Below are 13,418 nucleotides of genomic sequence, written 5' to 3' on the forward strand. Positions count from 1 at the left end.
GCAGCAGCAGGTCAGTGAGCGACGGAAAGCAGATCACAACGGGTTTTTGGAACAACACGATTATTCAGATGAACCTTTGAACCTGCGACGGACCTGTTTTAAGCACGATAGCAGTGTGGGTTGATGGTCGCCACTGGTGGGAACCGATGGGCTCAAAGTTGACGGTTGAACACTGCAGAGAGTCTGAAGCTCATGTGAGTCTGTCATCGTCCCCTAAGATCATCACAGAGTGTTCACTTATATGAACTCTAATGTAATGTGCAATGCAATTTATTTTGAAGGAAATGCACAGACTGTTGTAATTTCTGCAAAATATATGACCTTGTAGTCAAGTATCTGCTTTCAGTAACTATGTGGGCATTGGATTAGATGGAAATGAATATGCAAGACATAGTTTATGTATTAAAAGAAGTTTTTTAAGAACTTTTAAAGTACATATTCCAATACAGTGTTTTGTATTATTCTAAGACTTGAATACTTGACCAATCAAATGAAGGGGATTATGTTGTTGCACAAAATGGAATTTAATTACGGATAAGCACACGATCATTAAAGAGATCTACAGATACGCAGCTCAGCTGGATTTGCTGCTGAATGTTTTTATCTGCTGCACTTGGCTCGTGAATAGAATGAGTGACAGGAAGTGTGGCTTGAAATATGCGTTGTTATGCTGCGGTTTTTAGGAGTTTGCCTGTAAATAAGACTCACTCGCTCATGGCTCACAGATCCGTAAGGCTGTTAAATACCTCTTTATGTCTACAGATCGGGGTGACGCTTCCAACCTCGATCATTGACTTCTATAACGGGTCCGTTTCATGATGTGAGACGCACAACAAACAGAATCTGAATATATCCTGGGCGTTAATCCTCCGGACCGAGGGGAGCGAGGGCATGAATAATTCACAAGCAAAACCGCTGGTCAACCATCACATCAATGACTGGTAAAAAGAAGCAGGCTGCAGACTGAGGGGGTGAGCGGCTTGGCCCTGATTTTGATTGAGAGACACAGGGACAGTGCCTACTTATAGATTCTTGATGGGCTTTACCACATCAAGAGGAGAGCGCAGGGAAGGAGGAGAGGAGCCAACAAATAATTCATAAGAAAGAGCTGCTGATGAGCAAGATGATGAAATCTAGAGTGTGTACGCTCAGATTGCCTGATGAATTTGTCAATAGCTACATCGCTGCTCTGCCGTCGTCCTGCCGTCCTGGTGGTGGAATAGTAATTATACATTTCCATTTGGTCCTAGGAAAACTGGGAGCCGTGATGCACTTCACTCGCTCAAGGTCGGGGGCAAATAAATGGAAAGACTAAAGAACATTTCTGTATGTAGATGAAAAACATGAAAATCAACATTTGCATGGACACATCATCCTTGTCCTCATAAAAATGCCCAACAGTGAGATTCTTTAAAGGTAATTCAATTTCACCTTTTGCCTTCATCCATATTTCAGCATGCGTCTCCTCTTCCACCCGGTGGCCAATCAAACAGCCCACGTGGCATTCAGGCGCACGCACGCACTCACGCACTCACGCCTGCTTTGAGGCAGCTTTTATTATTTTAATAGGCTGGATCGCTATAGTGATTTGCTATATGGCAATTTATGATATAGCATACACCCAGATGTCCGCGCAGTCATTCAGGCATAGAGTGTAATAAGAGTGTGCACTGGTATATGTCACTGGTGATTTGCTGGTCATAAACCGAGCGGTGATTAACACACGCACGCACAAACACGCTATTCCCCCTCCGACTGGAACAGGCTCTCGTAATCAGCGAAGCATCAACGTAATGAATCTGAATTTCCAAGAATCACGCTTCACGCCGGCTCCAGTTTAAAGAACAATGCTCGAGCCATGCCCCAAATAGCCTCCTCCAGCCCCAGATTCCGGCTCCAGCGGCAGCGCTGGCGCCGAATAACACGACCACCACCTGCTGGGACGCCCCGCGGAGTCCAAACACGCCGCGTGCCTCACAACACGTGTGATCAACCTTTAGAGCAGCGGGGGAATAAAAAAAAACAGAGGTAATAGTTGAAAATTGACTAAATGACATTTGAGGTCATGCACACAAGCTGACGCTCGCTTACCGCTGCCGCTTACGGGCTAATGAGATGCCAATCAGACGCATGTGCAAACCAGGTCCCAACAAGACCGCGCTTTAAACCAAAGTCAGGGAGTGTGAACGAACAGTCTGTCAAACCAATCATAAAACAGCTCGCGGACGCAGCCTCACTTGAAGCATTTCCCCTGCCCCGTATTTTGACATTCAGTCTTACAAACGATAGATTTGTGTGACTGTTCAGACCCTGATGCACTATACAGTAACTCCTTCAGGCGCTACAGGAACCATTTTTGTTGCCATATTGAGTAATTAGTTCCCCTAAACACATTTCCTGCCTGGGAAAGCCTGGGCTCAGCAGTATGAGTGCGGTTGTGGTGACAGCAGGGTGTTGGTGTAAGACTGCCTCACACTAAGCCTCCACACCACAAAGACCCTGCTCGCCTGTTGTTTCCTTGCTAATGACTTCATATAAAACTTAAGCCCACGGAATTGTCCTAAGTGAAAGCTAACGATCACCGCAAAGGAAAAAAATGATCCATCGTGTTTTATTCATATAATCTATTTGCAAAGCGTAGTGATGCTAAGACAATTTCTGCATCAGCTGTGAAACACACACTGTAGAAGATGATTTTACAGATCAGGGCCCTGTAGCTGCCGTGAGGCTCACAAGCAGCACTCTTGACCCCGTGATGGAGAGTAATTTGGATCGAGTGTTTTCTAGATATGGCTACAATTAATTTTTTGTTGTTTCCCTCTTGAACTACTGTTAAACAAAACCTTAGATCCACCCAAGAAGAAGAGGGTGGTGTGTGTGTGTGTGTGTGTGTGTGTGTGTGTGTGTGTGTGTGTGTGTGTGTGTGTGTGTGTGTGTGTGTGTGTGTGTGTGTGTGTGTTGGGGGGGTTGCACCGTTTCCCCCTCTGCACAGGTTGTGTATTTATTCTAGGAGAAAGCAGAAAGGAGACAATGAGGATGTGGCTAAAAGCACTTGTGCTCAAGGGTAAACGTTACATTTCAATTCGAGACGCTTTAACAGAAGCAAACTTTCAAGATCGATCGTTTTACAAATGTGGCTTTTTTGAACACTACTGAGGGAAACCATCACACTTTAACTCCATCAGACTGGACAAGAGTTTAAATTGGCCACATTGAGACATTCAGAACAAGCAGCATGAATGGAAAAGAATGGCAGGTGGATCTTAAAGAAAGGGAGTACTAGTGCAGGAAATATTATTACACTACATTATACAAGCCTCAACCTGATTGACAGCTCTATGTTAAAAACCCAACTCTTTTCTCTCAGTCTCACATTTATATGATGTGAAATTATTGTAAGACTTGTAGCAATTAAAGGTTTTAGAGGCGTCAATTGTAATTACTTGGATTTTCAACGTAACATGTGGGTATTTAACCAGACATTATTATTGTTTTAGACCTAAAATAGAATTTTCACCATCATTTGTTAAGTAGCAGAAAATAGGTCTTGTGGGTCCCCTTCATATTCTGTGGGACTAATTAGCCTCATCTATTGTTTTTCTTCTATTCAGGTGGGGGTTGTTCGTATTTCTAACTGCGGTGGATATATTGTGCTGAAGACACGGCAGACGTGAGGATGTTTAGCAACGCCATACTGTATATTTATAATACATCTCCACAGTGGACATCGTTTTAATTGAATATTCTAATGACCTTCCTTTTGTCTCCGGACTTTGAGAAAATGTGCTTATTTCAGCCATTTTTAGTCCTAATTTGCCCTGACTATGACAGGTCACTCTGCTTATGGGCAAATATAAATTCAAATTATTGGTTAACTGGACCAGAACCTATTATGAATCAAAAACAGACTGCTAGTGGCTCGAAACACAGGTTTTCTGTGTTTTTAAACATGGTTCACTACTGGTGAGCAGCAATTACACACAATACGCGGTCTGTTAATATTTGTCCTCTGGTTGTGTGTTCATAGTGCTAATGAGAAAAAAAGAAAAGTCAGGGTTCACTCATATCAGTCTGATGTGTAAAAATTCAGTGCAATCTATAAAACAGCTGTTCATATACTTCAATCAAGACCAAAGTGGTAGAAGCAAAGCGTGTTCTGTGAGTTTTATGTTTTAATGGCTCCAGCAACACCTGGACATCTGATGTTTTTATGAAATTACTTTTCAGACATGCGGGAGGTGAGCTACGATCCCGTGCCTCTGAATGCAGGAGTCAAACCAAGCACCAACACAGAGGTTTAGCAGATGGGCGAGTAAAGTGATAATGAGCAACATGTCAGACGCTGGAGCCCTGTGTCACCAGTGGCCATCGCCTCCGTGATGAGTTTTCACAGTGATCTCCAGCACAAAAGCACACGTGAGGACAAGATCTTCTAAATGTAAATAAGTTTCCCCAGTGGTAGAATGGACTGGTCTTCTACTGTGAAGCTCCTTTATTTTCTATATGGAACATTTTATTGTAGATAAATTCTTTCTGTTTTCGCTTTGTGAAGAAAGCTCTTCCATTCTGATCCACTCACCGCTTTCATCAACCCTATTCCCAGGTCCAGCAGGCAGCAGCAGTGTCAGCGATAAAGCCCTGAAACTGTCCGTGACCTGCTCAGACCCACAGCAGACGGGCTAAGTTAAAGACTGGCTGCCTGAATGTAGTGGAGCATTTAGCGAGCCAACAGCCGCTTGTTTCCCTCGGGAGTTAAAACCCGAGCAGGACCGGTGAAGGTTGCACTCACAAATAAACACGCACCCACACAGCTTCACATCCATCCTACAGTAACGCTGCCCTGCACCTGCTGCACGCGTCACAACCGCTCAGCTGCTGGTCAAACTGGTATTTAACTATTGTTACTGGACAGAGCATTCATTGATACAACAATGCAAAAAACACAAGTGTAGAAATGTATTGTCATCAGACATATATTATGGAATATGGAATAAATATATGGAAATTTAATCCCTCCAGAAGACCAATTCATGTAAATATATTTGATTTTTAAGCAACCGACGTGTGAATTAATGAGGTCTGAAAACTGTGTTTGTGCTAACTGATTAAATGAGGTAACAATATGCAACACATACTCGGAAACAATTGCTCTACTTATCAAATTATGGGCTGAGTGGATTACAAATGATTTCATAATCTGGTGTGAGCTCATGATTATGATCTGTTTCACAGCAGCTGCGTTAAATCTCCTGCTGCAGATTTCAGCGTCACCGAACCGTCTTTGTTCCTTTAGGTGGAAGCGGCCGCAAGGACGAGGCCGAGAAGCAACACACAGCAACGCACAGCAACACGCACGGCGAATGTCAAGGAGGCAGATCAGAAGCTCTCCGACGGTTACAGTATAGATTTATGTCATCCGACACCCCACAGATGGCGAGAATTAGTCGGGGAAGGGTTGCCAGCGAGAGGTCAAGAGAGATGACCCGGTTTCCAGTCGGCCACTTGGGAAAGCGAGGCAACAGACGCGGATCTGCGGCGGCTGCACAACAGCCCAGAGGCAGCGGCGGCAGCTGTTATTGAGGCTGCAGAAGAGAAAGTGCTCCCGTAAACTACCCTAATCGCATCATCTTGAGAGATAAACAGCGCTGAAAGGAGCCACAGCAGCACAAACGTGCATAAAGGCAGGCTGCGTAATAGAAAAGCTACATTGATTTTGACAAAGAGCATAAAAGGAGTTTTGTAAATGTGAGGATACACAAACCAGATCAAATGGGTTTATAAATGCGTAATGATTGATTTTTTTTTTCATTGCCTGCAGATGATTTTGCATTTGAGACTAGTTTTCTATTAGCCAAGTCTTACTGGTAATATGAAGGCATATATGTATAAATGAACTATTTTAGGAGGAATATTCAGAGTTAGGTGGCTTTGTACACAGCACTTTCTTCACCAGGTATCAGTTCCTGTGCACCTTCAGTAATTAATCCACAAACGCATGCACAGGGAATTAGCAGATTTCCTGAGGAGACTTTTACCGTCGTCATAAGACGGGAGCTGGAAAATACAGATTTGAAAGAGACGGAGATGAAATTGACTTGTTTGAATAGAGCAAACGAGTCTCACCTGATTGACGTGTTTCAGTTTGTCAATGATCTGGTTGATCAAGGGGTCGGCTTCCTTCACTTTGACCTCCGGGTTGGTGCTCTGAGCTTTGATCCCGTTGCCGACCACGCGGAGAGTGTAGCTGTGAGGAGGTACAATGAAAGGTCGGTTACAGACGTGTTAAACAAGAAACACTTACCGCGCATGAAAGGTTATATGTTGAAAAGTACAGCAAATAGCATTAGAAAAGACACATGAGGGGTTTGTTTGACTGTTTTCTGCAAGGCTGTGAGTATTTGTAGTTTTAAAAGGACCCAGGCATAGTATTAAACAAAGACAGATGGTCTGCAGCTTCTTAACATCCAACCTATTATCACTTCTTCATTAGTTTTACTGAAGATGATCAATGATGAGGTGGAGGAAAAAACTCACCAGCACTCGTCAATCTTGTCTACAGCTCATATGAAGTGAACTGTAGACACTTTTGTATTACAGTCTAATGAAGGATTTGAGTTATGTGCTGTTAAATATTAATTTGTTTTATTAAATGTCGTCCTCAAGCAGTTGACTGTTTGGTAACAGGCTTTAGTTGAACTCAGGCTGGGTGTGACCACTGCATCCAGTGACTGAGCTTCGTTCCAACCTCAATCGAGAACATATCATTTAATCAAACGGCCAAATCAAGGTAAAGTTGCGCTTTTCTGAGGATTTGCTAAATTCCTTGTGTGAACCGCGTGTGCATTTTTGCCAGAGAGCAGAAGAAGCAGACCGCAAACGCGTCCGTCTGGTGTCAGGAGAAATAAAAATAAAAAAACATAAAAAAACAATTAGATGGCTGGTGGGCGGCGATGTGGCGGCTAACACAAATTAGGTGCGTTCTTCAAGCAAAGCAAGGTCAGAGAGGAAAGCATGTATGAATAAATAAAGCAGGAGGCCTGTGTGCCTAATTTATTTAAAAGAAAAGGTGGGTGGCAGAATTCATATTCAGACAGGATGTCTGGGTCCTTGAGATGTAATTTTGATGTTAATTTTCAGCAATTCTGAGCTCTAAGTGTGATTAGTTTTAGAAAAACGCAGCTGCCGTTCGGTCCCTTTTAAGCTTTTCATCAGCGGTTAGTCTGTTATCGCCACTATTTTTCTTATTAGGCTCCTTCTACTCTTCGTGTGGCCTCTTGTCCTCGCCATCGCTGCTGTAGCTGCGCTCTTTCTTCTGCCAGATGAAATATTAACGTGAAGATTTACAATCTGTCTACAACACCAGTCTGCCGGTAAGTTAGAGAACACACGGTGTTCATGTCAGTTTTCTACTAGAATACAAAGACATAGCACAGTGTTAAAGTCAATTAGGACATTATATAATTACAAGTATAATTATATTATAAATTAGAACGCTCCTTTATGTTAAACTTGTTATTACTTTTGCAACAATCAATGCAATTGTAATTGAAATTGCACATTAAAAAGCTCCTCATTTTATTAACGTCAATGCACATTCCCACTTGTAGTGTAAGCAGGATGTTCAATACATAATAAAGTGAGTCTGAGCATTCAGATACATGTGACGCATGGCGAACCAACTGCATGTGGGTCCACAGGCCGCTCCTTGGACTTCAGAGTAAGCAGATTTCTGCAGAAGGAATCAAGAAGCTCTAACACTTTAGAGCATAGCATGATTTCCATGTAGATAGAGCAGAATGTTAGTGTCTGCACCAGGCGGCCGTGGCTGGAGGCCAACGTATCGGGACTAAGCTGCACTTGAGCCATGTATACCGGAGCAGCCCATCTGCCTCCAGCTGTGTTTAATCTCTGGACACACCTGCTGAAAATGAGACTTTATTTGTAAGAACTGGAATGAAGATGGGTCTGCTGCTACTATAAACTGCCCAGAGTGTAGCTTTCAGAAGTACCACTATAAAAATCAATAGTAAAGGGGATTACTGGGCCCAAACGCATGCATTTGTTACTGCACACCTACGTAACAAACAGCGGTGCAGCTCCACCTGACCTTTACAGAGTCGTCCTCCATAGTTCCTGAACTGCGTGATTATCAGCAGACGCAGGAGGACATCCCAGGTATCTGTGGCCAGTTCCGCCCAGTGAAAACATGCAGGCCATTATCGGGCAGGGATTTATATTTTAAAAGCCTCAAACACGGCCGAAGCACATATAAAATATCCCTGGCGTTGGTCCACGCCACACACACACTCCAGGCAGCTGCTCTTGCATTGAGAAAGCAATATATTTCAATATGCCACTGGGATCTATAACCTGAAACACACAATCTCCCGTAACACGCTGCAGGGCAGCCAGTGCAACACAATGACTCCTGGGCATTTGCAACACCAGAAAATATGGGACTGCTCCCCGAAAGGCGTTGTAGATAAAAAGCATTGATCATAGTCATCATATATTCTTCAGGGCGAGTAAAAGGCATACAGTAGCATCAAGCTACAACAGGATATCAAACAGCTGAGTGATTACCTGCGTCTCTGTGGACCGGCAGCGGGAATCCTATAATCCATATCCTTCTCCCTAAAGAGATGCTTGGTTTGCATCTCCTCTCTACTCCCACTGCTGTTCAGCCCCAGATTGAAATTTTCAATCATCTTTTTTCTTAGCTCTTATTTCATTCAAATGCATTTGTCTGCGAGCGCAAAAGCCTCACGCCCGAACCCAAGGAATCGGAGCCCTTCGCCGTGTTCCTTGACTTCAGGAGCGGTAGGAGGATTGGTAAGTCAAAGTAATTTACTATGATCATAGCACAGGTGAAGCAGGAAATCTGCAGAAATCCATAATTCAGAGCCTGTAATGCTGAGCTTCTGTATAATAGATAGAGACGGCTTGTTGTGATGCGTTCTATGGAATGTCTTTGCCTCGACTGTTTAGTGTCAATGCATCGGTTGGGAAAAATCCCAAGCATCCAAAGAAATGTGGAAAGCAGTCTGATATAGTGACGAGGACCTTAGGAGCAGGAGAAAAACGTGCTGCACATGCACAAAACAACAGGAAGGAAGAAGTGCTGAGCACAGCACTGACACCGACCATCACGCGATGCCGCGCACGCTTCCAAAACACCTCAGCTCATCAGCTGGGAGTTCAGCAGCGAATCAACTCACATCCCAGTATGAAAGGTGTTGAACGCTCACAGTCAGATTTAAATATGCATATGCAGCATACAAGCAGACATACCTCCCAATTTCTGTTAGAGAGGCTACAGATTTAAATCACAGTCCATTCACTTGTTTATTTTTATGGGAAATGTCCATGTGATGTATTTTATGGTCACATCCTAAAACTGTTTTTGTGAACATAAATATTCAAATCAGGAATTATAATGAGAAGTCTTCTGCAGACAGTCTATAATCACATGACCAATGACTGGTGTTTTATGGGCGCTGAGGTCGTCTGAGAGGTGGGGGATCTCGAAAAAGTGTTACCAAAATTTAAAAAAAGTGTTTTTTAAACACTATAGCAGCATCTGGCTTTAATGAGGACTTCCCATTGTTTCCACTGTAACATGATTTTGCAACTCTTGTCTTGTGTGGGTCATCTTTGAGTTTGGGTTCTTTCTTATGTGGGATCCAAGTTCCCATTGTTTGCTACACAAGGATTTAACTTTGCAGATGTTTGCACAGAAAATGTACTATGAAGATAAATATGATGGTTATAATAAACAAAGTGTTTTGTTCTGTCTTGCACATGAGACTGTTACAGGAACGCAACAGGAACCAAACATTCAATTACGTTAAACACGAAGTCTGACTCATCTATCAGTACTGTAAGTGTGAGAACCAGCAAGACAGAAAAGTTAGAGTATTTTTTCCTGGAAGCGCCTTCATCAAGATGTTATGAGAGGAGGTGGGAGTCTCTGGAGATGGAGGTGGGCCATGCATGGCGTTCATGGTCCACTGAGCGAGAAACAAAGCGGGTCTGCCTGCAGGTATTGGGCCAGGAGGCAATACCTGCCTGCAGTCACTGCAGAAACAAAGTCCTTCCAGAGAGGATCTGAGCGAGCCAGCACTTCAAAGCCTGAGCTCCGAACAACAGAAACTACTTCAGGCGATACAGAGGAACACGTACAGCTAAATGTGTAAAAATCAACCACAGGGCTTCAAACTCTGTCATCCAGATACGGACAGTCATTAAATAATACATGCATATTTCCATAACTCCAGCAGTAAAACAATTATGTTCAACAATATGTACACTGAGTTCTGCATTCTCAGATATCACATATCCGCCTAAATGTCATTTATTTTTGCACAAATGAATTAGCTGGCTGCCAGAAGATTCGCACAGGTTGTATGAGGCTATTTTCATAGAGCTTTATTATAATTAGAGATTACAATGTTTGCTGGTGTGCATCCAGGGCTGTGTACCTTTTCTGAGCGCTGTGACAGGGAGGATAATACAACAGCAGTCAACGCGCCTCTGGCAAAGATTTAGCTCCAACCATCACTGTTGCCACATTGGTTCCAATTACTAGGAAGCCCTGAGCCTTGAAGTTATATTGACTGGCGCCACAGAGACACTATGGAGAGAATCGGACAGTTGTGGGAACACAGAGGCCCAGTAATTAATACAGTCTGATCCTTGGTCAGTGGTTAATGGGCATTTTGTGGCAGGAATGTGGACTTTCGCTTGTGCGAAGGGAGACTGATTAGAAACAGTGTGAAAGACTTCATTTAAAGTTACTGTAGATGTTCACTTTAAACATTCAGTATATTGTTTGATTTAACCCTGTAGTGAAGTCAATGAAATAAAGACGGAAAAAAGAAACTTAAGTATCTTCCACAATAACGGCGCTGACCCGGGGAGGAACACAGGCTCTTCCCTGAATAACTAAAAGTCCTTGAGGTGTAACGATTATTCTTTTAGCTCCAAATCCACGTCTTTAATATTTCAAAAAATTCTTCTTTCCATCCCCCGTCACACTGATCAGACAGTTCCCCAGTCGAATCATTCCATTGTGCTGATCTCTGCACCCTGCACGCATGCGGCTGAATGGCCGGGGTAGCGGCAGATATATGAACTGCACACGGCAACAAAGGCCCAGAAAATGTATTTTCTCAATCTGCTTAGAAACTGTGGCCGCACACGAACAAAGTCACCGTGTTCTGTTTGTGCCGCCGCCGGATCTCTTTCCGGCGAACTGAAGAGTCGGCTCTTGGAAGTACAATGCGGCTGTAATTACTTTCCCTTAAATCAACATGACAAAGCAACATTGTGACTGAATATAATTGTAATGTATTAAAACTGTACAACAGTGTATTTAAATGTATTTAAAACAGTGCTGACAAGTGAATGTTGTAAAAACCACAGAGCTTTATGAAATGTTTGCAAAACCATCCATGACAGTGATGGGTGGGGTCACGTTCCGCTCAGAGTTTTCACATTTGTAAATCTTTATGTTTATGTGTTTCCACCCCGGTAGCAGGCGCTCTTCATGACACGGAGCCCCAGGCTTCCTGCACCGCACATAGTGTGTGCCAGTGGAGCAGCTGTTGTGCTGAAGCCGCAGGGGGTCACGTACGCACACGCGTTCATTCATCCTGCAGCTCTCTGCAACTGTACGGCGCCGTGCACTTACAAATAACCAGCATTTCAAAATAAAAGAAACACCCCGCACCGTCACTCAGAGCAGCAGCATTTTAAACAGGTTTATATAAACAAGTTCAAGCGATCGGCGTTGAACTCCTCTCCGCTCACGAACGCTCCAAATGACACCTATCTCACATCCAAAGGAATCCATTAGTAGGGCTGTAAAAAACGTATTATATTGTACCGATAATTTCCAGGCGAGGCTAAGCGGCTCTGTGAGCTCATGAGCTACTGCATCATGCACACGGTTAATGCCAAACACATATCAGAAGTCCTCAAATAGCAATGCAACTTTTATAGCACCTCTTAAATATTTAAGTTTTACGGGAGGTAATAAGGACAAATGGAAAAGTTGGCTATCTAGGAGGTACATAAAAGCAGATGGTCACTGAAGGAGGGAATTTTTAAAGATGGTGATGCCCCATAAGGGCAGTAACGCCGAGGATTAAACAGATGTGGTAAAAGAAGGGCGGGAAATAAAAGACTCATCAGGGCTTTTATGGCATCGGAAGGCGACATGCTCACAGGCTGCGCAGCCGCCTTCAAGGCGCGTGACTACTGTACGGCTTTTCATCTGCTCGGGAAGTTCACTGCAGACAAACATCTCCCAGAATGTCATGTTCCGATTTCTTGGTCTCAATCCAGCGCAGATTATCATCACTCTGATGAAAAACAACATCTCTGGCACAAAAACTTAAGAGGCTTAGTCATCTTTGCCATCTTCATCCACTGACTGAGCCTGTCCAAATTTCAACACCTGCTTCACGAAGATGCACAAAAAAAAAGGAAAAAGCCACTGAGAGGATGATTATGAATTTATGAGGAGGTCTGTAAATATGCACAAACAAATCAACAAGCCCAGAGCAACAACCCTATTCCCAGGCTATCAAGCAGTGGAGGCAGCGAGGATGTCAAGTTTAAAGCAAACACTTGAGAAGTGATTGGACTTCTTCTCACAATAGCGCTGGTTTGTAACAGGGTTTCTCTTCAACGGAGCCTCGGACCGACAGAAAGCCGTTAAAAGAAGAGGGAGCGAGGTGCATCCCTAGTGTGTGAGAGCTGAGAAATAGATGCACGGACTGTCGGTAAATGATTAGTTTTTAGGGTGGATGTAAAAGACGCACAATTACAGGATGATAACTTCTAACACGGCATTTTTAACTTGTTAGGTGAAAGACGTATTTAGCATTAAACCCGGATCTTCATAGCGTCACATCACATCCAGAACTAATTAATCCAGGCTTCTTCAAACGTAAGCGTCCCATTGGTGGAGGGAGAAAAGCAGATATAAGAAAAATCCTATATGAAGGTAGAAATACACGCAGAGCAGCAGGAACCATTGATTTTATTGCATGAGCGTCCAGTTCAAACGGCGCTGACGCGCTACTGCTATTTTCAGAACGTGAAGTAGTTTGACGTCACTGACGCACAGGCTTGAACCTCAAGTAGAAAAACAGGCCGAGGCTTAAACACGATCCTTTAAGGGTAAACGCAATAGATACGATTGATTAAGCCGAGGTATTAAATGAATATTACTTGGCGCGGGGCTTGTGACTAAACGATGCACAGTCACTGGAGGACCCACGCAGGCACCAGCGGAGCTCAAGTGCAATCTGAACCTCCAGATTGTTCCTTGTGCCCAGGTTTTTGTCCTCATACCTTTGATTATTTACCCACAGCTGGCAGAAACAAGTCGCCGCATCTGGTGCTCCTGC

General features: G+C 43.5%; 1 protein-coding gene across 3 annotated transcripts in view; it reads right to left on the bottom strand.

Annotated features, from left to right (window-relative positions):
- The window catches only part of gpc5a (glypican 5a), a 77,929-nt gene that overhangs the window by 34,801 nt on the left and 29,710 nt on the right, over positions 1–13,418 (bottom strand). For all 3 annotated transcript variants that reach the window (XR_003785395.3, XM_029145006.3, XM_055507450.1), the window contains exon 7: positions 6,124–6,244. Coding sequence is in view for 2 of the 3 variants with exons in the window: in XM_029145006.3 (XP_029000839.1) it covers positions 6,124–6,244 (121 nt within the window). In the remaining variant the exon portion in view is untranslated. The remainder of the gene's footprint in view (positions 1–6,123; positions 6,245–13,418) is intronic.

The sequence above is a fragment of the Betta splendens genome, chromosome 3, assembly GCF_900634795.4.
Source record: "Betta splendens chromosome 3, fBetSpl5.4, whole genome shotgun sequence".
In the NCBI taxonomy this organism is placed as follows: domain Eukaryota; kingdom Metazoa; phylum Chordata; class Actinopteri; order Anabantiformes; family Osphronemidae; genus Betta; species Betta splendens.